General features: G+C 71.9%; 6 protein-coding genes across 8 annotated transcripts; 3 read left to right on the top strand and 3 right to left on the bottom strand.

The window, feature by feature from the left end:
• Window positions 1-184: 184 nt before the first annotated feature.
• SMTNL1 (smoothelin like 1) lies at window positions 185-2,425 on the bottom strand. The gene is made up of 8 exons (XM_032113198.1): window positions 2,408-2,425; window positions 2,097-2,333; window positions 1,742-1,901; window positions 1,548-1,581; window positions 1,311-1,451; window positions 719-821; window positions 494-645; window positions 185-415 (listed from the first exon to the last, which is right to left on the bottom strand). The coding sequence occupies exons 1-8, from the start codon at window positions 2,423-2,425 to the stop codon at window positions 271-273; spliced, it is 990 nt and encodes a 329-aa protein (XP_031969089.1). The 3' UTR covers window positions 185-270.
• Window positions 2,426-4,097: 1,672 nt separating this feature from the next.
• TIMM10 (translocase of inner mitochondrial membrane 10) lies at window positions 4,098-5,073 on the top strand. The gene is made up of 2 exons (XM_032112023.1): window positions 4,098-4,318; window positions 4,814-5,073. The coding sequence occupies exons 1-2, from the start codon at window positions 4,248-4,250 to the stop codon at window positions 5,013-5,015; spliced, it is 273 nt and encodes a 90-aa protein (XP_031967914.1). The 5' UTR covers window positions 4,098-4,247; the 3' UTR covers window positions 5,016-5,073.
• A 1,046-nt stretch (window positions 5,074-6,119) lies between these two features.
• On the bottom strand, window positions 6,120-10,246 carry RTN4RL2 (reticulon 4 receptor like 2). Its single transcript, XM_032111900.1, has 3 exons — window positions 10,009-10,246; window positions 7,425-7,912; window positions 6,120-7,080 (listed from the first exon to the last, which is right to left on the bottom strand). Exons 1-3 carry the CDS (start codon window positions 10,040-10,042, stop codon window positions 6,334-6,336), a joined length of 1,269 nt encoding a protein of 422 aa, XP_031967791.1. The 5' UTR covers window positions 10,043-10,246; the 3' UTR covers window positions 6,120-6,333.
• Window positions 10,247-12,215: 1,969 nt separating this feature from the next.
• On the top strand, window positions 12,216-18,766 carry SLC43A3 (solute carrier family 43 member 3). 3 transcript variants are annotated; one of them, XM_032111879.1, is made up of 13 exons: window positions 12,216-12,267; window positions 14,752-14,999; window positions 15,330-15,459; window positions 15,645-15,691; window positions 15,776-15,852; window positions 15,946-16,038; window positions 16,237-16,376; window positions 16,515-16,621; window positions 16,961-17,119; window positions 17,195-17,308; window positions 17,561-17,747; window positions 17,984-18,107; window positions 18,522-18,766. In XM_032111879.1, exons 2-13 carry the CDS (start codon window positions 14,813-14,815, stop codon window positions 18,675-18,677), a joined length of 1,521 nt encoding a protein of 506 aa, XP_031967770.1. In that variant the 5' UTR covers window positions 12,216-12,267; window positions 14,752-14,812; the 3' UTR covers window positions 18,678-18,766. The 3 variants fall into 3 exon arrangements, with proteins under 3 accessions (XP_031967770.1, XP_031967771.1, XP_031967769.1); XM_032111878.1 differs by lacking the exon at window positions 12,216-12,267 and adding an exon at window positions 14,145-14,232; XM_032111880.1 differs by lacking the exons at window positions 12,216-12,267; window positions 14,752-14,999 and adding an exon at window positions 12,519-13,263.
• A 65-nt stretch (window positions 18,767-18,831) lies between these two features.
• LOC116445388 (collectin-12-like) lies at window positions 18,832-20,880 on the bottom strand. Its single transcript, XM_032111976.1, has 4 exons — window positions 19,739-20,880; window positions 19,483-19,614; window positions 19,186-19,297; window positions 18,832-18,948 (listed from the first exon to the last, which is right to left on the bottom strand). Exons 1-4 carry the CDS (start codon window positions 20,138-20,140, stop codon window positions 18,890-18,892), a joined length of 705 nt encoding a protein of 234 aa, XP_031967867.1. The 5' UTR covers window positions 20,141-20,880; the 3' UTR covers window positions 18,832-18,889.
• An 825-nt stretch (window positions 20,881-21,705) lies between these two features.
• LOC116445406 (bone marrow proteoglycan-like) lies at window positions 21,706-23,622 on the top strand. Its single transcript, XM_032112005.1, has 5 exons — window positions 21,706-22,360; window positions 22,445-22,623; window positions 22,724-22,858; window positions 23,164-23,275; window positions 23,459-23,622. Exons 1-5 carry the CDS (start codon window positions 22,300-22,302, stop codon window positions 23,515-23,517), a joined length of 546 nt encoding a protein of 181 aa, XP_031967896.1. The 5' UTR covers window positions 21,706-22,299; the 3' UTR covers window positions 23,518-23,622.
• The last annotated feature ends 71 nt before the right edge of the window (window positions 23,623-23,693 follow it).

Genomic DNA, 23,693 nt, shown 5'->3' with positions numbered 1-23,693 from the left:
GCTCTGGCTCCGTGTGGCCTCACTGGGAGGGCGGGGGGCTCCAGGAGATGCTGCCCCCCACACGTGCCAGCCCTGGGGGATGTCACCCTCCTGGTGGCGGAGCCAGGGCTGCGCCCAACCCGGCGCCAACGCCCAGACACTCCTCGGTGCCAGCGTCCCTCCCTCCAGACACGAGGCCACCACCGCCTGGCACCGCGGCCTTTACTGCTGGGGGACAGAGCGGGGGACAAAGAGGGGGATGGCACAGCTGGGGGCCTGTGGGGGACCCTCTCAGCGCTTCTTGGTCTTCACGAGCCCCTTGGCCACCAGGCAGCGGTACAGCTCCTGCACGTACGTGTACACGCACTTGGCGTCCGGCACCGGCAGCCGCACCATGTCCTCCACCTCCAGCAGCGGGGCACAGCCCGCCCGCTCCCTGTGGGGGCGACAGGGCGGTCACCGGGGCCGGGGGGTGGCCGGGCGGGACCGGGGGCCCGGGGCTGCGCTCACGCACTCGGCGGTGGCGAAGGCCAGGGCGAAGTTGTCCCGGCGGGCGTCGGGCTCCAGGGTGGCGAAGTCGAAGGCGTCGGGGAAGAAGCTGTGCAGGAGGGCGCAGAAGGCCAGGCCGCTGCCCCAGCTCCCCGAGAAGTTCTGCACGTCCACGTGCTGCGCGGGCAGGGGGGTCAGGCCAGCCCCGGGCCCCCACCGGACCCTCCCGCCGCCCCCCAGCTGCACTCACCGGGTACCCGCGGGTGCGGGCGCGGCACCACTCCAGCAGCATCGTCTTGACCGTGGCGGCTCCCCCCGAGCGCCGCAGGTGCGGGGCTGGGCCCTTGGCAGCCCTGGGGGGATCTGGGCTGTGGGACCCCCACACCCCGCCATCCCCCGTAGGGACCCCCAGCCCCTCTGTGACCCCACTGCCCCCTGACTCTGGGCCCCCAGTGCCCCACGGTGACACAGCCCCCCCCTTAATGCCCTCCGTACCCCTGATTGCCCCACGCCCCCCAATGTCCCCTCTGTCCCATACCCTCCCTCATTGCCCCATGCCCCCCCCAGTACCACCCCTGCCCCACGGAGCCCCAGTTCCCCTGTGACCCCATTGCCCTGCGCCCCCCAATACCCCCACTGTGCCGTGCCCCCGCCATGGCCCCCAATTTCCCCTGCACCTCCCATTGCCTCAAGGCTTCCCAACGCCACCACCGCTCCATGACCCACCCATCCCGCTGCCCCCACTGTCCCGTAGCCCCCCAGTCCCCCCGTGCCCCCCACTCCCTCAATGCCCCTCCTGCCTCCCACTCCCTGTGCCCGCCATGGGGCCAGGCCCCTCTCACCCTCCGAACTTCTCCAGGATGGCGCTGCGTCCCTGTGCCCGGGACCCCACTCGCGGCCGCCCCCTGGCCCCCTCCAGCCTCAGCCTCTGTCCCGCCGAACCGGGGGCTGCCTTTTCCCGTGGCCCCCCTGCTGGAGCACCCCTGCAGGCACACACGGGTGGGACAGCCATGAGCACGGGGCTGTGGGGTGCCGCTCCTGGGGAGGGGCAGTGCCGTGCCACCTGTGGGGACACTCACTTCTTGCTGCCCCCCGCGTCCTCGGTGGTGCCAGCTGCAAGGAGAGAGGCAGGGTCAGAGGGGTGCAAGGGGGCACCCACACCCCCTCTAGGCACCCCTGGGGCTCAAGGTCCTTTCCCATGGGGAGGATGGACACCGTGTGGGGCAGCGGTGACCCCAGGACACTCGGGTGCCATTGCCCACATGGCTCTTACCTGGGGAGGACGCTGGGGATGCTGGAGACGTAGGGGTCGTGGGGGAGGTGGGGGACATGGGGGACGTGGGGGACGTGGGGCTGGTGGCCCCCTCTGGGGACGAGCAGGGAGCGAACTCAGGCCACAGCTCGTCGTCCTCGTCCTGAAGCCAAGTGGGCGCCTGTAAGCAACAGGCAGAGTGCCACTGCCAGCACGGGCGGTGTCACTCACACAGTGTCCCTGGCACTGTCATCCCGGCCTTGGCACTCTCACCCTGCCCCGGCAAAGTGAGAGTGTCCCCATCCCTACCGCGGCCGCCCTCCCCACCGCCTCCTGCCCTGGCTGTGCCGCCACCTCCCCTCCGACCCCTCCTCACCTGTCGGCGCCGGGTGTTGCCCGCCGCTGCCGGCGCCGCTTCCCCCCCGGTACCGTCCTCGGTGCCCCCTCCGGTGCCCCCGGCTGTCCCTGCCTCGGCACCGCCACCACCGTCCCCGGCATCGCCCCCGACATCGCCCCCGGCACCCTTGGGTGCTTCTGCCCCGCCATCGCCGGCAGCCTCTCCTCCCGCGCACCCCCCCGAGCCCCCCGAATCCTCCCGTTCCCCCGCCGTGTCCTTCCCTTCACCCCTCGTGTCCCCCGCATCGCCCTCCGTATCCCCCTCTCCAGCCCTCGTGCCCTTCCCTTCACCCCCCGTGTCCCCCCCATCGCTCCCCGCTTCCCGAGCTTCCTCCCCACCCTGCGGGGTCGCCGCTTCCCCGCTGCCCGCCCCCGGCCCCGCGGCGGAGTCAGAGGGGGTGTCCGGGGTGGGGCTACCGCGGGTGGGGGTGCCGGGGGTGGGGGTGTCTGAGGTGGGGGTGCCGGGGGTCGGGGTGTCCGGGGTGGGGGTGCTCGCGGTGGGGATGTCCGGGGTGGGGATGTCCGGGGTGGGGGTGTCCGAGGTGGGGGTGTCCGAGGTGGGGGTGTCCGAGGTGGGGGTTTCGGCGTCTCCCGGAGCCTCCATGTCGCTGCGGTCACCGCTGCAGGGGCACGGGGCCGTCACAGGGGAGCCCCCCGATGACGCCGTGAGCTTGCCCGTGCCCCCCGCAGCCCCCCAGCCCGGGTAAGCCCCCTCCTGCCCCTGTCCCCACGCCCTCCTCCAGCCCCGGCACTCCCACGTTGGGCACCCCGGTTGCCCCACCCAGGCTCCCCCGATCCCTATCCCGACACCGCAATAACACAGCCCAGTCCCTCCACTTCTTCGTGCGGCCGCACATGCCCCAAACCAACCCTCCCATTCCCCTCCTGCCCCACTCCCCGTCCCTCCCGTGCCCCATGTCAGCAGCCCTGTGCCCCTCCCTGCCCCCATGTCCCCTCCCGACCACCCGTATCCCATCCCGGCGCCGCCATGTCCCTCTCCCGACCCCACGCGTCTTCTCCCGGCCCTCCAGTTCCCACTGCCGGCCCCCTGTAACCCCTTCCCGGTCTCCCTTGCTTCCCCGCGGTGTCCCTACCCGGAGCCCCCCGGCCCCTACCCTCCCGGCCGCTCCCCGCTCTACCCCCGCCCCGCGTACCCCCGTTCCCCCGGGAGCCCCCCGAAGCCCCTCGCCCCGTACCCTCCGGCCGCTGCCGCTCCGCCGCCCCTGCTGCGCCCCGGCCCCCCCGCCCGGCGCTATTTTTACCCGGCGGGGGCAGGTGCCGCCTTCACTCACCGCCCACCCGCGGGGCACGCGTGGGGCCGGGCCGGACACCCAGGCACGGCTGGGGCGGGGGGGACACGCCGACAGTCCCAGCCGGACAGCGGTGACACGCCAGAGGAGCCCACGGCGGGGGACCGAGCCCGTGTCGGAGGACTCGAGGGGCACAGGGGACACGGACACCCCGGGCAGGGACAGGGAGACTTGGGGGTCACAGGCACACGGGCGAGGCGGGGAACACAGACACGCGAGGGTACGTGGGAGGACACAGCGGGGACGCGGGCACACGGGGGACGCGGGGAACACGGGGAGGGCGGGGACACAGATTCCCCGGGGGCATCGAGGGACACGGACACCTGGGGGCAGAGGTCACCCGGGGACAGCGCGGGCAGGACGGCGGGACTCAGGAGGACCCAGGGAGAGGGGACACAGGGAACACAGAGGGGGGGTCCCGGGGGACCCGGAGCCCCCCGGCCATGCCCGGGTTCGGTCCCGGCGATGGCCACGCCCCCTCCGGGCTGGCCACGCCCCTGCGGGGCAGAGGCCGGGCAGAGCGCGCGCCTTCCCCTCCCGCCGCTCGGCCGCCGCCACGCCCCTCCAGCGCGACCAATCAGCGCTAGGGACGCACCCCTGGTCCCGCCTCCGCCCGCACGCGATTGGCCGGCCCCGGCGCTGGGGCGGGGCCGCTGCGCGGGTGGGCGGAAGCGCGGCGCCCACGTGGTTCCTGCAGGGAGCCGCCGCCGGGTCCCGAACCGAGCGGGACCGGGGGGGTCCAACGGGGCCGATCCGAGCGGGGCCGGGCCCAGAGGGACCGTGGTCGGGACCGGGACCGAGCGGGGCCGGTGCTGGCTGCCATGGATCCGCTGCGGGCTCAGCAGCTGGCGGCCGAGCTGGAGGTTGAGATGATGGCCGACATGTACAACCGGTGCGGCCCGCCGGCGGGGGCAGTGGGGGTGTTGGGGTACCGGGGGGTGTCCGTGGCTTGGGGGACCCTGGGGCGCTGGGTTTGGAGGGGTGTGCGGGGGATCCTAGGGGACACCCGGAAAATGAGGGGGCCCCGGAGGTGCCCGAGGAAGGGGGACAGTGGGGGGGGGGGTCCTAGGGGTGCCGGGGATGGCTGTGACGGGGGATACTGGGGGGCGTTGGGGTGCAGAGGCCGGGGTCCCGGTGCGGTGATGATGGGGGTACAGGAGGTGTCGGGGTGCAAGGGCTGGGGGTGCCGGCGATGGCGATAACGGGGAGTACCGGGGGGGTGCTGAGGTGCGGGGCTGCGTCCCGGGGGTGGCGACGGCGGGATACAGGAGATGCTGGGGCGCGGGGTGGGGGTCCCGGGGGTGGCGATGGCGGGGTACAGGACGTGCTGGGGCGCAGGGCCGGGCCCCGGGTGGCGCGGGGCTCAGGCGCGGTGCGGTCCGTGCAGGATGACCCAGGCGTGCCACCGCAAGTGCGTCCCGCCGCACTACAAGGAGTCGGAGCTGTCCAAAGGGGAGTGCGTGTGCCTGGACCGCTGCGTGGCCAAGTACCTGGAGGTGCACGAGCGGATGGGCAAGAAGCTGACGGAGCTGTCGCTGCAGGACGAGGAGCTGCTCAAGCGAATGCAGCAGGGCACCGGCACCGCCTGAGCCCCGCACCCCAATAAACCGGGGGCGTCTGCTGTGCTCCCCTCGCCCCCCAAACCCACCCCGTGGCCGTGTGTTGGGGTACGTGGTGCCCGTGGCTGCTGCTGGGAGCCCCCCTCGCTGTCCCCAGCTGCCCCGTGCCGTGTCCTTGTGGGGGGCACCCCTGGATGCCCCCCCCCGGCTGGACCCAGCCCATGTAATCCCCTGGATTAGGCAGAGCCGGGCTGAGCCCCTTGTAATCCCCAGTGGGGTGGGACAGGGCTCAGCCCCTCCCTTTCTGTCTGTGCTGGGGGTCACCAGAGGGGACAGCCGGGGGGGCCCTGCACTGGGACACAGCCCCGGAGGGGCAGGGCACAGGGACACCCTCACATGGACACCCCCAGGACACCCAGCCCCCGGCTGAGGATACACAGGTGGGACCATGTGGGGACAACCCAGGGACACCTCTGCCTGGGCAAAGACGGCACGGGGACAGCCAGAGACCACAGGGGAGGGGGCATGGGGACACCCCCACAGGGACAGCCTGCATGCACACACACAAACTGACAGCCCCCCACACCCCTGGGGACAGCTGCAGGGGACAAAGGGCACATGGACACCCAGGGAGCTACACCCGCTGAGGGACACCCCACCCTGTGTGAGGGACCCCTGCTGAGGGGCACCCCAGGGCTGACACACGCCCCGAGGGACGCACGGTGGGTGGGCAGGGGCCGTGTCCCTGCGCCCGCAGGCCGGCAGCGTGTGCTCCATCTGTGTGCCAGCGCCTGCGGCAAGTGGGTCAGGCTGCGCAGGGCGCGGGTGACGGCGCGGGGGTGGCTCTGCGCCCCGCGGCTCCCGTGACACCCGCCAGCACCCTGCCGGCGGTGCGAGGTGTCGGCGTCACGGGAGCCTGCGTGTCCCCGGCCCCGCGGTGGCGCTGGGTGCGTGTGGCCGCACACCCCGCGGGGGGTGTCCATCCGTCCATCCATCCATCCATCCATCCCCCCCGCAGCGCCCTGCATGCCTCGCTGCCCCGCTGCCCGCCGTTGCCATCAATATTTCAGGAGCGGCAGGCGGTGACCTGGAACGGCAGTGGCCCCCACCCCCCCCGCAGCAGCCAGGCCCCGCTCTCCCAAAATAAGACCATTTTTAATAAATAATTTCCCACCTTTTGGTTCCTGTTGGGGGTTTTTCCCGCTCAGGATGGGAGGGGACCCCCTTCTGCATCCTGCTGCCCCCACCCGCTGCCTGTTCCCCGCAGTTCTTGAGGCCTCCCCCGGGGAGAAGGGGGGCACGGGCGCCCCAAGGAGCCGGGACCCCCCCCTGGGGCGCCGAGGGGGGCTCAGAGTCGGGGCAGGATCAGAGCCAGGAGGGGCAGGAGGACGGGGGCCCGGTGGGGCGCGGCGGCGGCCATGGGGGCGCAGGGGTCATGGGGGCAGCTGGCGTCCTCGGGGGGCCCGCGGGAGTCACGGGACGGGGGGGGCGGCCGGGGCTGGGGTCCCCGCAGGTCGTGGGGGGGCAGCCCGTCGCGGTAGAAGGCGGAGGGCGGCGCGGCCGGGAGGGTGCCGGGGCGACCCAGCGCCCGCCCCGGGGTGCCCATCACCGCCACCCCAGTGCCGCCGCCGGCGGTGCCATCTTCCATCTCCTCCTCCTCGTCGTCGTCGTCGTCGGGGCAGGCGTCGAAGTCGCGGGGGCGGAGCTGGCGCAGGTCGGTGCCGCGGCGGTGCGGGGGGCTGGCGCATGGCACCGGGGAGCTGGAGACGCGCGTGCGGCGGAACCAGGCCCAGAGCGGGCGAGCGCGGCAGTCGCAGGCCCAGGGGTTGGCGTTGAGGCGCAGGAACTGGAGCGAGGGCAGGGCGGCCAGCGGGTCCCCGGGCAGGGCCACCAGGCTGTTGTTGAACAGGTAGAGGATGGTGAGGCGCGCCAGCCCCCCGAAGGCGCGGCGGTGGATGGCTGCCAGCCGGTTGGCGTGCAGCAGCAGGCGGTCCAGGCTCGCCAGCCCCCGGAAGACACCCTCCGACAGCGCCCGCAGCCGGTTGCCGTGCAGGAAGAGGTGGCTTAGGTTGGCCAGGTCGGCAAAGAGGTCGTCCTGCGGGGAATGGGAGAGGGGTGGGCGTGGGGTGGGGGTCCACAGGGCTCTGCATCGCCTGCAGAGCCACCGGTGTGGGCCCCACGGAGCCCTGCCCTGGCATCACCCGTCACCCTCTCCCGTGCCCCTGCTCCATGAGCACCACGCAAGGCCTTGTCCCGCGTCCCTGCCGTGCTGGTCACCCGTGGTCCTGCCCCACGGCCCGTCACCCCGCTCCATCGGCAGCTCCTGTCACCGCCCCGCTTTCTGGCGCCGTCGGCACCGCCTTGTGTCCCACATCCTGACTCCGCACCCCCTCACCCTGCCCGGCCCCACCTCTGTGCCCAGCACCCGGCCTCACCCACCTGGAGGTAGAGCAGCCCGTTCTCCTGCAGGTAGAGGTACTGGAGGCTGCGGAGGCCGCGGAAGATGCCGCTGGGCAGGCTGGCCAGCCGGCACCGGTACAGGTGCAGGGCCTGGAGGCGGTGGAGGCCGTGGAAGGTGTCGGGGGCCAGGACGCGGAGGTGCGGGTTGTCACCCAGGTCGAGCTCCTCCAGGGCGGGCAGGTGTCGGAAGGTGCCCGGCTGGATGGAGGAGATGTTGTTGGAGTAGAGCCAGAGGGTGACGGTGCTGGGCCCGAAGGTGCCCGCCCGCAGCGCCCCGATGACGTTGTTCTGCAGGAAGAGGCGGCGGGCGCCGGGCGGGAGCCCCGCGGGCACCGAGGAGAAGTTGTTGGCCTGGCAGCTGACGGTGGGCGGCGAGACGTAGCAGGTGCAGAGCGCGGGGCAGGCGGGAGCCCCGCCGGGCACCCACACCAGCGCCGCCAGCAGCAGCAGGGCCGCCGGGCGCCCGCCTGAGGGCACAGCGGGGCGTCAGCGCGGGGCACCGCGCGTCCCCGACCCCCGCGCCGCCCGCCCCCCGCCGCCCCCCGGGAGCCGCAGCCCACGGAGCCTCCCGGGGCCGTGCCCACCCGCCTGGCCGCGGCACTCCAGGAGCGCCCCGGGGACGCCTCTCGGAGCTCCCCCGGGGCCGTGCCCACCCCACCGAGCCACGGTTCCTTAGGAGAGTCCCAGGGTCCTGAGCAGTCCCTAGGGCTGGACACCCCTAGGAGCCCCCCAGGGCTGTGCCCCCCCACAGGGCCATGGCTCCCCAGGAGAACCCCCCCAAGGTCATGACCACCCCATGGGGCTGGACACCCCGAGGTGGGGGACTGTGCCCACCCGCAGGGCCGTGGCCCCCGGGAGTCCCCCGAGGGCCGTGCCTCCCCAGGGACCCCCCAAGGCCATGGTCCCCTGGGAGATCCCCAGGACCACAGTGCCCTAGGAGAATCCCAAGGTCACGGCCACCCCATAGGACTGAGCACCTCTTGCAGCCCGCAGACGCCCACCAGCCCCATAGGACTGTGCTCCCCAGGGCCATGCTGCTCCACAGCACCAAGGCTGGGCACCCCAAAAGGTGACCGTCCAGCTGGGACCTCCTGGGGCCGTTCCTGCCACTGGGGCCACGGTCTCCAGGGACCCCCAAAGCTCCCTGACCCCCCCTGCCGTGGCCACGCTCCCGTGGGACCATGCCCGCCCCACGGTCCACCAGAACCCCCCACAGGGTCACGGACCGCTGGGACCCCCCTCACCCCAGTCGGGGGGGGGGGTCCGTGCCCCCTCCCCAAACGGGGCGGTGCCACGTGCGCGCGTGCCGCGGCCACGTGTGGGGCGGGGCACGCGTGGGCGCGGGCTGACGACACGCGCCGCCGCTCCGGGTGTGCAGCATCCCCCCTTCCCCCCCCCACCCGTGTCCATCCCCCCCCCTCAGGCTGCAACCCGAGAGCTTCATCCATAATTCAGCCCGGCGGCCTGGATCCACGCCCGGGGATGCGTGGATGCGCCCAGTCGCCGCTACCGGGGGAGGGGAAGGGAAGGAGGGGGGCGGCGGGACCCTCCGGTGCACCGGAGGTCACACCGGAGATGCACCGAGGGGTCCCACCGCCCCCTTCCCTCCCTTCCCCTCTGCCGGTGCTCCACGAGTTGGGGGGTGCCCACCCCCCACCCACCCACGGAGGCGTCCGGCGCATCTGCTCAGCGCCGCCCCCCTCCCCCGGCGCCCCGTGCCGGCGTGCGCCCCCCACCCGCGTCCCATCTGTCACTCCCCCACGCCGCGGGCTGACTCAGTTGGGAGCTGAAGTCACCGGTTCTCAGCTTTCCCCCCTTCCCCGGTGCCAAGCCCCCCCCCCCCCACCCCGGTACTTGCGGGTACCCCGCAGACCCCGCGGCACCCACCCGCGGGGTGACCCGGGCACTCCCGGCTCCCCGGCGGTGCCCACATTGTGAACTGGGGGGCGTCTCCACGCCGCGCTGGGGGTCCTGGGGTGGCACCACGTAGCCCCTGGGTCGTGGGACACACCCCGCTGGGGTCGTGGGGTACCCCCACTCCGGGGCTGGGGCTCCTGGGGGTGGCTCCGGGCAGCCCGTGGATCGTGGAGCACCCGGAAGCCCGGCTACGCACCCCGGTGCTGCACAGGGTGTGCCGGGGTTCCTGGGGCACCCGCACGCCGCACTGGGGGTCCCGGGCTGGCACCGAGTACCCCACGTGTCACGGGGCCCCCCACGCTGGGCTGGGGGCCCCGGGGTGGCACCGGATACCCCGTGCGTCATGAGACAGCCACACTTGGGGCTGGGCTGGCAGCAGGCACCTCGTGGGTCGGGGCGCACCCCCGCGCCAGGCAGCCGGGGGTCGCGGGGTGCCCAGCCTGGGGTGCCCCGGGACCGCGCCCCCACGCCGGGCTGTGCGTTCCGGGGCGGCCCCGGGGTCCCCGCGCACCCCGGGGCTCCCCGCGCACCCCGGGGCACCCGCACCCCGAGCGCCGCGGGGCGCCCCGAGCCGGGACCGAGGTCTCCGGGTGGCACCCCAGGGTTCGCCCGACACCCCTGGGACCCCGCCCGACCCCGCGCCTACCTGGGGGCAGGTCCCGAGCCGTGGGGGGCCGCATGGCGGGGCGGCCGCTCAGGCGCTGCCCACCCGCGGGGTCATGGCCGGTGCCGGGGGGGCTGCTCGCCCCCTTCGCCCCCGCCGCGCCGCCGGGAGCAGCAGCCGCCGCCGCCCCGGGGCATGGCACGGGTGGGCTCGGGCTCGGGCACGGGTGGGCTCGGCGCGGCGCTGCCCGCGGCTCCGTGGGGCTGAGCCCTCCCCGCGCCGCGCCTTATCCCGGGGCGGCCGCTCCGCCCCCCGCGCCGGCCCCGCCGCTTAACCCTTCCCGGGCCGGCCCGCCCCAGGCGGGACAGGGGTGGGCACGGGGACCCCCGGCGGCTCGGCGGGGACAGCGGGGGATGCGCTGCGGGCGTCCACGGGGGGCGCGCCCTGCGGGATCCGCGAGGGGGGCCCCGATGGGGACACGGGGGCGTGGTGGGTTCCCCTCCACGGGGGAAGGACGCGGGGCTCGCGTGGGCAGCTGTGAGCGCGGGACGGGGAGGGTGGTCTGCGGCCGTCCGTCCGTCTGTCCGTCCATCCCTCCCTCCTTCCCTCCCTCCCTCTGTGCCACGATCCCGGGACCGGCGCCGGGCCGTGGTGCCCCCATGGACGGCGGGACCCCGCGGGGGCTGCCCACGGGGTGGGCGCGGCGGGGCCGGGAGTCCCGCACCCAGCGGGCCGCCGGGAGGGCGCGGGGGGCGGTGGTCCCCACACCCACGCGGGACCGCGGCGCTGTTCGTGGTGCCGGACCGGCGCTGTCCGTGGTGCCGCCGCGCGGCTGCCCGGCCCGGGGCAGAGCGGGCGGCCGCGGTGCGGGGTGCCCCGTCCCCGTGCGGGCCCCGCGCCGGTGCCGCGCGTGAGGGGGGGACGCGTGGCCGCGCGGGCTGCGGCGGCACCGGCACCGGCTGGCACTGGCGCGTGTTTGCGGCGCCGTCTCCGGCGAGCGAAATGCCACAAGCTGGTGCGGCGGCACCCGTGGGAGGGGGCGTGGGCGGCGCGGGGCTGACTCAGGGGCCGCCATCCGCTCCCCCCGCCCGTGCCCCCCGCCCGTTCCCCCACCCCGGGCGCGGAGCCCCCGGCCGGACACCGCTGAGCTGGCCCGGGGAGGGGGAGTCCGCCCTGTGGGGGCTGTGGGTGCTGGTGCCCACCCGCCCGGGGAGCTGGGCACGGGGTGCATGGGGAAGGGATGGAAGGACGGACGGACGGCAGAGGATGGACGGACAGAAAGGTGGAGGATGGATTGATGGACAGGTGGACATAAGGAGAGAAGAACAGATGGATAGACAGATGCAGGGAGAACATCTGGAGATGGGGACAGACGGATGGAGGGATGGGTGCAGGATGGAGAGGACGGACAGACGGACAGGTGGAGGGAAGGGCAGGTGATGGGCAGCTGGATGGGTGTGGGACAGATGGATGGGACGGATGGAGTCGTGCTTGGAGGGGGACAGATGGACAGGTGACAGACAGACGGATGGGTGATGGACAGATGGATGGGTGACGGACAGATGGACGGGTGATGAACAGACAGAAGGGCAGCTGGCAGAGCAGACGAGAGGCTGGAGCAGTGGGGACAGGTGGGGACAGACCAGGTGGCTGCAAGCGCTGAGGGATGGACAGAGGGACAGAGGAGAGGATGCGGCCGAGGGGAGGGTGACAGGAGGGACAGGGGTGTCCTGGGCGGGGACAAAGGCAGGGGATGGGGGACCAGGGACAGCAGGGGACATGGCAGAACACAGCGGGGTGGCATGGGGATGGCTCTGGGATGGCACAGCTGGAGGGGCCCAGGGACAGCCCAAGGGCGGTCCTGGGGTGTCCAGGAGTGGCCTAGGGGTGACCCAAGCATCACTCCAGGCTGGCCCAAGAGTGACCGAAAGGGCGAGTCAAGGGTGGCCCGAGGGTGGCGCCAGCGGGAGCGCACCTTGGGGACGCCAGGTGAGCTGTCGCACCTGGAGATGCCGAGGGGGCACCCGCGGCGGGCGCGGGGCGGCGCCGGGGAAGGGCTCCGTGCCAGGCCGGCCCCTCCTGGGCGGATCCGCGGGTGACCGGGGCCGCTGCTCCGAGGCCGCCCCCCGCGCCCCCCCGAAACGCCGCGCCCGGGGGCGGGGCCGGGCCCGGCCGCTGCGCTCCGCCCGCAGTGGGGGGGGAGGGGGGGCGGCATCGGGGGCACCGGGAGCGCCGGGAGCGCCGGGAGAGCCGGGGCGGGGAGAGCCCGGTCCCCTCCCCGCCGGGCCGGGCGGGAGGCGGGTGAGCGGCGCGGGGATGTGGCGGGAGGAGCCGGAGGGCGCGGAGGGGCCCGGATGGACACGGAGCGGCGGCGGGAGCGGGGCTGTGACCGGGACGGGAGGATCCGGGAGAGGGGGCACCGAGGGCCCCGGAGCCCGGCCTGCGGGGCTGGGCCCGGCGCGGACGCGGTGCGGGTGTCCCGGGCGGTGCCGGGGGTGCGCCTGGCGGGGCCGCGGGGCAGGCTCGGGGGGCTGGCACGGCGGGGCCCCACGGCTGCCCATCCCCGGGACCACGCGTTTGTCCCCCCGCCAAAAGCGTGCGGGCCAAGTGCCCGCGGCCGGGGCTGCCCCTGCTCCGTGGGGCGCGGGCAGTGCCCACCCCGGGACACCCCGTCCCCCGGGGGGCGGCGGGGTGCGAAGGCGGGCCCCAGCCCTGTGGCAGCCCCCAGAGGCGCCGTGACCCCGGCTGCCCCCGTCACGGCCCGGGGGGAGCTGGGGGACACAGCGGGGACAGAGGGGACAGAGGGGACAGAGTCACTAATGCTGCTAGTCCCCGGCCCGAGCTGGACCCTTCTGCTCTCTCGTGGAGGGCTCACCAGTCTGGGGGGCTCACCACCCGGGGGGCCCTCACCAGTGTAGGGGGGGGTCACTGCTGTGGGGGCTCTCCAGTGTGGCTGGCAGGGACCAGCATGTCCAGGACATCCCAGCATGGCTCGGTGGCTGGCACCCATAGCGAGTGGCTCGGGGTGCCCCAGGCAGTGACCCCCCCGTATCTCAGGGTGCCTCGGTGCCCCCCAGCTGGTGCTACAGCCCCAGCCCCCGCCTGGGTGGCTAAAAATAACACAGCTCCCCCCGGGCCGCCCCCCCGGCTCTGTCCAGGTTAATCTTTAGCTGCTGGTCACTGTAATGAGGCCTCATTACCCGACATTACAGCAGGCAGGGGAGCGGGACAGGGATAGGCCCTGGACACTGGCACGGTGACGAGGGGCTCGGTGACGAGGGGCCGGCCTGTGAGCGGGTGAGCGAGGTGGGGGGACACGGAGGACAGTGAGCTGGGGGTGACGTGGCCTTGGTGCCTTTGCCACCCATCTGTGGGTCATGGGGGAATCCCACCTGCCTGTGTGGGCTGACCTGTTGTCAGCCCCGGCACGGTGACAGTCCCCAGTGCAGTGCAGTGCTTGGGGTGGCAGCGTCCCCAGGAGATGTGTCATTGTCCCCAGCAGTGTGAGGGTCCCCATAGGGATGGCAGGGTCCCAGAGGTGTGACAGCGTCCCTGAGAGCCGTGCCAGGGTCCCCAGGGGAGGGCTCCAGGGGCTGTGCTGGGGCCCCGGGGGGGTGTGTCACCATCCCCTGCAGAGTGCCTGTGTCTCCAGGGGCTGTGCCAGCGTCTCCAGGGATTGTGCCAGTTTCCCAAGAACCGTGCCAGGTCCCGGGGGAGGGGTGTGTTGGTGTCCCCAGGGGCTGTGCCAGAGTTGCCAGGAAGAGTGCCAGTTTCCCAAGGGCTGTGCCAGGTCCCCAGCAGGGTGCCGGTGTCCCCGGGGTGAGGTGTGTTGTTGTGGTGTCCCCAGCGCTCACACTAGGGTGCGCAGCCGTGTGCCAGTGTCCCCACGGCTGTGCCAGGTCCCCTGGGGATGCTGGTGTCCCTGGGAGGATGTTGGTGTTCCCAGGGCTGTGTTATTGTCACCAGAGCACGTGCCAGTGTCCCCAGGGTTGTGCCAGGTCCTGGGCCGGGCTGGCTCGGGGCAATAGGGACAGCACAGGGGGGGTGCAGTGGGGGGACCGAGTCACCACCAGGGGGCCCGAGGTGCTATCGGGAGGCCCGAGGCGCCATCGGGACCGGCAGCCCGGGGGACCTGCGCGTGCTCCCGGGAGATTAGAGCGGGGTCAGCGGGGGTGCGGAGGTGCATCCCAGCCACGCTGCTGGGGTTCAAACTCCACGGCGGCGGCGAAAGTCACGGTGGCACCAGGAGGGCCTGGCCTCGTGCAGGTGGGTGAGGGGCGCAGGACGGGGCTCAGCGGGTGTGTGTGCCTGTAAAGCTGTGTGTGTGCATGCGAACACGCGTGTGTGCCTGCGAGCAGGTGTGTGTGTGCCCATTAATGTGTGTGTGTGCCTGCAAATGTGTGTGTGCCCATAAATGTGTGTGTGTGCCCATAAATGTGTGTGTGCCCGCCCATAAATGTGTGCCCACAGACCTGCGTGTGCACCTGTGAACCCGCACATGCACCTGCGAACCCTCGTGTGTGTCTGTAAACGGGTGTGTGCCACCTGTGAACAGCTGTCCCCACCTGTGCGAGCCCTGGCCGCTGCAGGGGCCTGCCCTGTGCCCTGGCACATGGAGAGACACCAGCGCCAGCCGCCGTGGCCAGGGACAAGGGGCAGAGCCGGAGCCATGGTGGCCTTTGCCCAGGTGGCCACGTGCTGGCACGTGCCCCTGTGCGCCCCACGCGTCCCCGTGCCCCCGGTGGGTGCCAGCATGGCGTGACACCCGGCCTTTGTCACCCGCAGGCTCGGCGAAGACGCCCCAGGCTGGTGACAGCCCGGGCAGGTGGCCGCCCGGGCGGGGGACATGGCGGGGGGTGCGGGGCTGGCCAAGCGCCTGGGGACCTTCCTGTCGGGGCTGCTGGAGTGCGGCGCCTTCTGCGGCATCATCTTCGGCTGGGCCTCCCTCGTCTTCGTCCTCAAGGACCTGGGCTACTTCGAGGGGCTGTGCCAGCCCTCCGCCACCCCCGGCCCCAACCTCACCCTGGGGTCTGGTATGGACCCCCACCTGTCCCCCTGGTCCCCTGACTCGTGCCCCCGCTGTCCTGATGCCCCGTGCTGCCCCACGTCCCCACTGCGCCTGTGCCTGTGTCTTTGCTGTCCCCAATGTCCTGCTGCCCTGCAGTGTTCTGTGTCCCTTCCATCTCCAAGCCCACGTGCCTGCTGTCCCCTAGTCCGTGTCTCCAGTATCGTCACGTCCGTGGTGTCCCCGCACGCCCGGTGTCCCCTGCATCTCTGCTGACCCATCTCCCCGGGTGCCTGCGTCCCGGCGTCCCCACGCCCACATCTCCGTGTCCCCGTGCCCCACTTATGGCCATCCCCAGATTGCAGCGGGCAGGATGAGCAGTTCTCCCTGGTCTTCACCATCGGCTCCTTCATGAACAACTTCATGACCTTCCCCATGGGCGTCGTTTTTGACCGCTTCGGCACCATGGCCGCGCGCCTCATCGCCATGTGAGCCCTGCACCGGGGGGACACGGGCGCCGGGGGGACACGGGCACCGGGGGGACAGGGCTTGGGCCGGGGGCTGCTGAGAAAGGGGGGTTATTGGGGTGGCCCGCCTCCCATGGGGCTGGGATAGGGGAATCACGTGTGATTCCCGGGATCCTGTCCCCACGTGTCTCCGCTGTGCCCTTCAGCTCCCTCTACGCTGGTGGGACCCTTCTCGTCGCCTTCTCCACCCCAGGTGAGGCTCTTTGGCCGGGGGGTCCCCAGCCCCGGGGGGGACCTCTTCGGTAACTGCTGTCCCTGCTGACCCCCGTGTCCCCAGAGATGGCGGTGCTGCTCTTCCCGGCCATGTCCATGCTGTCGGTGGGTGGCATCCTCCTCATCCTCACCAACATGCAGGTGGGTCCCCCGGCACCCTGACACCCACCGGCAGCAGGACACCCGCCCTCCATGGGACGGCCCTGATGGCACACGGGGCTCTCCTGGTGCCAGGTGGGCAACCTGTTCGGGAACTACCGCTCCATCCTCATCACCCTCTACAACGGGGCCTTCGACTCCTCCTCTGCCATCTTCCTCATCGTCAAGGTGGGTGCGAGGGACGTGGCGGTGGGGGCAGGGGAGGACAGAGCTGGGAACAGTTGGGTCACATTTACGGACATGGTGGGGATGCAGCCTGGGACACAGCTGGGTCGCTGCTGGGGCCACACATGGGGACAGACCTAGGCCCTGAGCAGGTGGCCGGTGGCGGCCTGTCTCCGTCCCTGACTCCGTCCCTGTCCCCAGCTGCTGTACGAGCACGGGCTGTCCCTGCGGGCCATGTTCCTCTTCCTGGCAGCCTGCAGCGCCTGGCACCTCCTGCGCACCCTCTTCCTGATGCCGCGCACCCACATCCCCTACCCGCTGCCCCCCGACTACGACTACGGGTACGGGGGGCTGGCCGCGCCCCGCTGGGGCTCTGGGGAGAGGGGCGGCTGGGTCCCGCCCTGTGGGCAGCGGGTCCTGTCCCCGGGGCAGGTCCAGCCGCGCCAGGCGGACACAGGGTGACACAGGCGCTCCCGCAGGCTGCGGTGCCGGGGCCGTTCCCGCTCCTACCGAACCTACAAGGACAAGCAGCCCTCGGTAGAGGCCGCACCCGAGGAGACACCCCTGGAACCCCCCATCCCTCGAGGTGCCGGGGGTGGGGATCTGGTCTGCGGGGGGTGGGGCTACCTAAGGAGGTGGGCGCGGCCGCAGGTAGGCATGCCCATGTAAATGAAGGGGCGTGGCACGGCCGGAGGGCGGTCCTGAGTATGCAAATTGCGGGGTGCGGCCCGCTGGTGGGCGGGCACGGCCGTACATGGGCGTGGCCATGATATGCAAATGCAGGAGTGAATGGGCGCTCGGCGAATGGGTGCGGCAGTGTGGGCGCGGCCGAAGGGTGGGCACGTCCGAAGGGGCAGGGGCAGGGGCAGGGTGCGGGTGTGGCCGGGGGTGTGTCTGTGTGTGCCCCGCCCTGACTCCTGCGCAGGTGGGGCCCCCTCCGGGACGCCGTTCCGGGCCTGCGCCTGCTCGTGGCTCTTCGCCTGGCACGTGGCCTGGCTCTCGGTGATGCAGCTTCGCCACTACCTGTTCATCGGCACCCTCAACCCGCAGCTCGAGCACCTGGCGCACGGGGACCACGGCCTGGGTACGGCAGCGTGGCGGGGGGACGCGGCGGGGAGCCCCGGGGCTGGCGGCGCCCGCCTGACGCTGTCCCCCGCAGTGAGCACCTACACCAACGCCTTCGCCTTCACCCAGCTCTGCGGAGTGCTCTGCGCCCCCTGGAACGGCCTCATCCTCGACCGGCACAAGCGGGGAAAGGGTCCCCGCCCTGAGGGTAACTGTCCCCCCGCCCTGCCCCAAGGGCAGCTGAGCCCCGTGCCCTGAGAACAACTGACCCCCACGGCCCCTCACCCCAAGGGTCAGCCCCCCCTGGCACAACACTCTGGGGGCGACCATGCCTCCCAGTCCTGCGGCCCCTGTCCCCCACGGCCTCATTGCTGCCACCACCATCGTGCCCGAGCCCGCGGCCCCTGGGAGGGGACACGGAGGGAGCCGTGTCGCCGTGCCCTGAGCCCCGTGCCCGCAGGGGCGCTGGCCGCGCTGGCAGACCTGCGCTCGGCGGTGCTGTCGCTGGTGGTGACGGTGGCGCAGTGCCTGCTGTTCTCCGTGCTTGCCGCCGTGCCCGTCCTGCCCGTCCAGTTCGGCACCTTCGTGCTGCAGGTCATCAGCCGCTCCTTCCTGTACGGCGGCAACGCCGCCTTCCTGGCCATCGCGTGAGTGGGGACAGCCGCGGCCACGGGGGACGCAGGGCCCAGGGTGGCAGGGGATGGGGACACGGTCCTTGTGGGCGTGGCAGGGGACAGGCTGGCATGGTCGGGATGGGGTGGCGAGGGATGGCGGTGGAGCTGGAGGGTGGCAGGCGACGTGGTGGAGGTGTCGGGGGAGAGGGCATCGGGGTGGGGCTGTCAGGGGTCAGGAGATGCCCGTTGGTGACGCGGGTGCCTGGCAGGTTCCCCCCGCAGCACTTCGGGAAGCTGTACGGGCTGGCCATGGCGCTGTCGGCGCTGGTGGCCCTGCTGCAGTACCCGTGTGTCGCCCTGGTGCAGGGGCCGCTCCAGGGGGACCCCTTCTATGTGAGTGTGCCCTGTGGGCCCCCCGAGTGAGGGATGGGGGGGCTGCTCCACGGGGAAATGGGGGTCCTGCCCCGGGAGGGATGCGGTCTTGCCCCGCAGGGCAATGGGGGTCTCGTGCCGTGGGGAAACGGGGATCCTGCCCCAGGAGTGACTGAGGTCCTGCCCGTGGGAAAATGGGGGTCCTGCCCCATGGGGAAATGGGGATGCTGCCCCGGGAGGGATGGGGTCCTGCTCCAGGGGAAGTGGGGGCCCTGCGCCAGGGAGGGATGGGAATCCTGCCCTTGGGAAAACGGGAGTGCCGCCCCAAGTGTCCTGGGCTAACGCAGGAGATGGGGTAACCATGGGGCTGGCCCAGGGGCCCCTTGGGTGGGGTCAGCCCCCAGCCCCCTGCCCTGACACTCTTCCACCCCACAGATGAACTTGGGGCTCATCGCCGTGGTGCTGGTGGCCTTTGTCAGCCCCGTAGTGGTGACCCGCGAGTGCCAGCGGCGAGCCAAGGAGCTGGGGATGGTCAGCACCCCCCTGGCAGCCGCCCCCAGCGCTGAGATCCACGTCGAGACCCCACACTGAGCCCCAGCACCCCATTTTTGTACTGGCCTGGGGGCGCTGTGCCAGTGGGGTGGGGGGCTTGGGGACAATAAACATCACTGCCCCCTCCACTCGCCGTGCTGCCCCCACGACCCCCCAGCCCCCTCCGCAGGCCCTCGGCGCACACAGACACGGCTCAGGGCACCCCTGCTTTACTGGGAAAGGACCTGGGGGGCCACGGCAGCACTGGGGGCTCAGTACTGGCAGATGAAGGGGCGCAGCTGGAAGCAGAAGCGGCTTCGCCAGAGCCCGTCTGGGGACAAGGACAGTGTCAGGCCCGTGGGTGGTTCCCAGGGCCCCCCAGCACCCTGCAACCGCTTCCAGTGCCCCCTATGTCCCCCCCTTGGCCCCCCAGTGCCCCCCCCAGTGACCTGTAGCCCTCTCCCCACACCGCCCCAGTGTCCTCCCAGTGTTCCTCCAATTTCCCAGTAGCCTGTGCTCCCCTCCCCAGCATCCCCCAAGCCTGGACACGGTGGGTGGGTGACCTCACCTCGGGTGCTGAGGGTGGTGCAGGTGGTGACGGTGTGGTGGGGATGGATGGGCGCCCAGTTCGCGTAGTTCCAGGGGCTGGAGTCCTCCCAGCGCGATTCCCACTGCCCCGCCTGCTGTGCCAACACCTCAGCCCCCAGTGGCAGCCCCCAGCACCCCATACCCAGCCCCTCAAACCCCAGCCTCCGGCCCCAGCACCCCCTACCCAGCCCCTCACCCCCCAAAGCAGCCCCCAGCTGATCTCCTCGCCAGCACCCAGCACCCCTTTGGCAGCCCCTTGCCCCCGGTGTCCCCTCACCCTGCGGCTGGTGACAGCTCCGATCCAGGGTGCGAGTGTGGTGTGGGTTCGTGCCAGTTTCTGCAGCTCCTGGTTGCGGGCAGCGCTGTGCACAGAGGCCAGCTGGCCCCGGTACACGTCCTGGCAGTAGCGCTGTGGACGGGCACGGGCTGGCACCGGGCGCTCACCTGTGCCCACGGGCACCTCCCGGCAGTGCCGCTGTGGGACGGGCACAGCCTGGCGTCCCCCGCACCCCCCGTGCCCCATGTCCCCTCACCTGGGCGCCCGCGTAGGTGCGCAGCTTCTTCACCACCACGTAGCGCAGCTGGGGGGTCTCACCAGCAGGAACCCCCCCGGGCTGGTGGGGGGCTGCAGGGCGCAGGAGGGGGGGGTTGGTACCACGGGTCCCCCTGCCACCCACTGCCAGCCCCGGGCATGTGGCGTCAGTGGGGTGGGCATGGCACGGGGGTGGCAGGGACTGAGGGTGTCCCCAGGGTGTCCCTGGGAGCAGGCAGGGGTGTGGGGGGCACTCACCAGGGTGGCTGGCAGGGACAGTGCCCAGCAGGGCCAGAGCGAGCAGTAGCCAGGGCCACATGGCAGCAGGACACGCAGGGACACTGGGGACACCACCAGCACCCTCTGGAGATGCCACAGGCCCATCAACCTCGGCCACCCCCATGGTCCAGAGCCCCTGTGCCACCCTTGGTAACAACCCGTCCTCTCCGTGGCCCCTCTGCCAGCCCTAATGTCTCCACTGTTCCTCTGCCACCCCCAGTGCCACCTTGTGTCCCTCACCCCATCCTGCCCCTCTGCGCCCCTTATCCCCACTGTCCCTCCACCATCCCCTGTGCCACTCCCGTGTCTGCCTGGCATCCCAGTGCCAGCCTCAGGGATGCCCACCCCTGGTCCCCAGCCCCAGCAGCCGGGGGCTGAGCCCATTCTGATGTCACCCTCCATGTCCCTGTCCCCGTCCTCAGTCCTCACCTGGAGGCTGGGGGGCTCTGCCCGTTGTCCCCCTTTTAGGGCTGACAGGGCCACATGTCACCACCACAGCCTTGCGCCACCCAGCCTGGCCCTGGGGACACCAGGGGGGCACCGGGGTGACGCTGCAGCGGGACACACATGGCCCGGGGAGGGGGGACTGCGGGTTGGGGGGAGCACGGCAGTGCCCAGGGCAGAGGGTGGGTGCTGGGGAGGGCAGGGCTGGGGCTACAGGGGTGGGGGCAGCTCCAGTTTGAGGGGTGCAAGGCGGGTGTATGGGGTGCCGTGTGTCCCGGGGTGGGGGCGCTGGGGGTGCAGAGGGGATGTTGGCGTGCTGATACCATCTCCCGCCGGCCAGGCTTGCCCAAGGGCTGTTTCCTTCCCAACGGTCGTGGCCCCCCGGGTCCGGCCTGGCCGTTTGGCCACAGACCCCCTTGAGCCCCTCCTAAGCCACCCATTCCCCTGACTAGCCCCCTGGCCTGCAGCTGAGCACCCACACCCCCCCGGGGACTCTGCACCCCAATCCCCCATCCTCATCTCCACACCCTGAGCACCCCTGCACCCCCACCCCTTCAGCCCCTGCACCCCAAACTCCCTGAGCCCCTGTACTGACACCCTGCACCCCAAACTCCCTGAGCCCCCTCCCCACACCCCTGCACCCCAAAGCATCACAGCCCCTCCCCACACCCCTGCACCCCAAACTCCCTGAGCCCCTGTACTGACACCCTGCACCCCAAAGCACCACAGCCCTTCCCCACACCCCTGCACCCCAAACTCCCTGAGCCCCTGTACTGACACCCTGCACCCCAAACTCCCTGAGCCCCCTGCCCACACCCCTGCACCCCAAAGCATCACAGCCCCTCCCCACACCCCTGCACCCCAAACTCCCTGAGCCCCTGTACTGACACCCTGCACCCCAAACTCCCTGAGCCCCCATACTGACACCCTGCACCCCAAACTCCCTGAGCCCCCTCCCCACACCCCTGCACCCCAAACTCCCTGAGCCCCTGTACTGACACCCTGCACCCCAAACTCCCTGAGCCCCCATACTGACACCCTGCACCCCAAACTCCCTGAGCCCCTGTACTGACACCCTGCACCCCAAACTCCCTGAGCCCCCTCCCCACACCCCTGCACCCCAAACTCCCTGAGCCCCCATACTGACACCCTGCACCCCAAACTCCCTGAGCCCCTGTACTGACACCCTGCACCCCAAAGCACCACAGCCCTTCCCCACACCCCTGCACCCCCTGCCCCGGACCAAGCAGACCCCAGGCACTGGCTGGGCAGGCTGCTGGCAGAGCCCCCCCGGGTGTCCCCCCCTGTGTCCCCAACAGTTGGTGGTTGGGGGTGTCACAAGGCTGTGGTCAGGGCCATGTGTCCCTGTCACCGATATAAGGGTGGCAGTGGGCAGAGCCCCCCAAGACCGAGGTGAGGAACGCAGACAGGGACATGGGGGTGGGCTCAGCCCTCAGCTGCCAGGGTTGGGCGTTCCCGAGTCTGGCACTGGGGGGCTCTGGAGTGCCGGGGGGGCATGGTGGGGGACAGAATGGCACGGGGTGCCCAGGAGAGGGGGTGACCCAAGGGCTGGAGGTGAGGAACTGGGCACACGGTGGGCACAGGAGGGCTGGGGGCTGTGGGGATGGCACTGGGGGTGGCAGAGGGGACGGGGCATGGAGTGGCACTGGGGATGGCGGAGGGACAGTGGGGATATGGGGGGTTTCTGAGGGGACATGGGGAGGACAGGGTGACGCTGGGGCTGGCAGAGGCCCAGGGGGGTGTCCTCAGGCTGGCCGAGGGTGACGGGGCTGTGGCATCTCCCGAGGGTGCCAGTGGTGTCCCCAGTGTGCCCACGCCATGCGGCCCTGCCTGCTGATCGCCCTGGCCCTGCTGGGCACAATTCCCGCCAGCCGCTCCGGTGAGTGCCCCCCACACCCCACCTGCCCACGGGGACATCCCGGGGACACCCCTGATGCCAGGGTGACACAGCTGGTGTCCCCAGCTCTCGCCAGCCCTGCGGCGGAGGACGAGGAGGATGTGACAGAGCTGGAGGTGCCCGAGGAGTACAGCGGGTGCCTGGGTGGCAGTGACAAGCGGGCGCTCGGTGTCCCCAGCATGCCGGGCACCGCCACCTGCCGCTACGTCGTCGTCTCCCGCTGCCGAAACTTCTACCGTGCGCAGGTGGGATGGGGCGGGATGGGGTGGGATGCGGTGGAATGGGGTGGCTGGGGCGTCAGGGTGGGGGCACCAGTGCCCCCCTGTGACAGCCGTGTCCCTGCAGCGCATCTGTGCCCGGCGCTTCCGCGGGCGCTTGGCCTCGATCCACGATTCCCGCACCAACACCTTCCTGCTGCTCCTGGCGCGCCGGCACTCCAACGCCGGCCAGGTCTGGATCGGCGCCGTCAGCCAGCCTGCCGTAAGGACCCCCGTCCCACCGCCACTGCCCTGGTCTCGGGGCACCCTGCCTCCTCCCAGTGTCCCCAGTGCCCACCCCGGGTGTCCCAGCCCCGTCCCGCTGTTCCCAGTGCACAAGCTGGGTTCCCGATCCCATTCCCAGCGTTCTCAGTGCCCACCAGCAGGGCTGCAACTCCACCCGTGTCTGCAGTGCCCGCTTGGGTGCTCCAGCCTTGCCCTAGCATCCCTAGTGCCCAGCCTGGATGTCCCATTCCCACCCCACTGTCCCCAGTGCTGGGGGTCCCCACACCCTTTCTCTGCTGGCAGATCCCATACCCGAGCTGCCACTGGACCGACCGGAGCCCCTGGAACTACAGCCAGTGGCTGCCCGGGCACCCCCTGCCTGGCCGCCGCTTCTGCACCACCCTCTGCACCAACAGTCAGTGGGGGCTCTCGGGGGGTCTGGGCGATGGGGGGAGGGTGCTGAGGGGCTGGGGATGGAGAGGTGGCACCGGGGGGCTGGCACTGGGGGATCTGGGAGGTATCCCTGAGGGCTGGAGGGGGTCCCTGGAGGTGGGGGTGCTGGTGGGCGATGGGCTGATCCCCCCTCTTCTCTCCCCAGATGGGCGCTGGAGGAGCGTGCCTTGCAAGAGGCGGCTGCCCTTCATCTGCGAGATATAAGGGGCTCAGCCCCCCCAGGTGCCCCCAGGCCTCCCCCACTGCTGTCCCCGCATGTGGGGCTGCACCCCCAGCCTCGGAGCTCAATAAAGTCTTGGTGTCAGCACCCACTCAGTGTTTGGGCAGGGCCGGGGGGCCTGGCTGGGTGCACCTATGGCGGGCACAGAGGGGTTCTGGAG

The sequence above is a fragment of the Corvus moneduloides genome, chromosome 6, assembly GCF_009650955.1.
Source record: "Corvus moneduloides isolate bCorMon1 chromosome 6, bCorMon1.pri, whole genome shotgun sequence".
NCBI classification, from domain to species: Eukaryota; Metazoa; Chordata; class Aves; order Passeriformes; family Corvidae; genus Corvus; species Corvus moneduloides.
This window is presented reverse-complemented; position numbering and strand designations above follow the sequence as displayed.

Bases quoted from the DNA above. Each gene is read 5' to 3' on its own strand.
- LOC116445406 (XM_032112005.1), top strand. From the start codon at position 22,300: ATGCGGCCCTGCCTGCTGATCGCCCTGGCCCTGCTGGGCACAATTCCC. The intron at 22,624-22,723 runs GTGGGATGGGGC...GTGTCCCTGCAG, and splicing joins GAAACTTCTACCGTGCGCAG to CGCATCTGTGCCCGGCGCTT. The intron at 23,276-23,458 runs GTCAGTGGGGGC...TTCTCTCCCCAG, and splicing joins CACCACCCTCTGCACCAACA to ATGGGCGCTGGAGGAGCGTG.
- SMTNL1 (XM_032113198.1), bottom strand. The intron at 1,902-2,096 runs GTGAGGAGGGGT...TGTTGCTTACAG, and splicing joins GCAACACCCGGCGCCGACAG to GCGCCCACTTGGCTTCAGGA. The intron at 822-1,310 runs GTGAGAGGGGCC...AGATCCCCCCAG, and splicing joins ATCCTGGAGAAGTTCGGAGG to GGCTGCCAAGGGCCCAGCCC.
- TIMM10 (XM_032112023.1), top strand. From the start codon at position 4,248: ATGGATCCGCTGCGGGCTCAGCAGCTGGCGGCCGAGCTGGAGGTTGAG. The intron at 4,319-4,813 runs GTGCGGCCCGCC...CGGTCCGTGCAG, and splicing joins ATGGCCGACATGTACAACCG to GATGACCCAGGCGTGCCACC.
- SLC43A3 (XM_032111879.1), top strand. From the start codon at position 14,813: ATGGCGGGGGGTGCGGGGCTGGCCAAGCGCCTGGGGACCTTCCTGTCG. The intron at 15,000-15,329 runs GTATGGACCCCC...GGCCATCCCCAG, and splicing joins CAACCTCACCCTGGGGTCTG to ATTGCAGCGGGCAGGATGAG. The intron at 17,748-17,983 runs GTGAGTGGGGAC...GGTGCCTGGCAG, and splicing joins GCCGCCTTCCTGGCCATCGC to GTTCCCCCCGCAGCACTTCG.
- RTN4RL2 (XM_032111900.1), bottom strand. From the start codon at position 10,042: ATGCGGCCCCCCACGGCTCGGGACCTGCCCCCAG. The intron at 7,913-10,008 runs GTAGGCGCGGGG...CTGTGCCCTCAG, and splicing joins GGCTCGGGACCTGCCCCCAG to GCGGGCGCCCGGCGGCCCTG. The intron at 7,081-7,424 runs GTGGGTGAGGCC...CATTCCCCGCAG, and splicing joins ACGGGCTGCTCTACCTCCAG to GACGACCTCTTTGCCGACCT.
- LOC116445388 (XM_032111976.1), bottom strand. From the start codon at position 20,140: ATGGGGGTGGCCGAGGTTGATGGGCCTGTGGCATCTCCAGAGGGTGCT. The intron at 19,615-19,738 runs GTGAGGGGACAT...GCCCGTCCACAG, and splicing joins GCACCTACGCGGGCGCCCAG to CGCTACTGCCAGGACGTGTA. The intron at 19,298-19,482 runs GTGAGGGGACAC...TTGGCACAGCAG, and splicing joins GAGCTGTCACCAGCCGCAGG to GCGGGGCAGTGGGAATCGCG.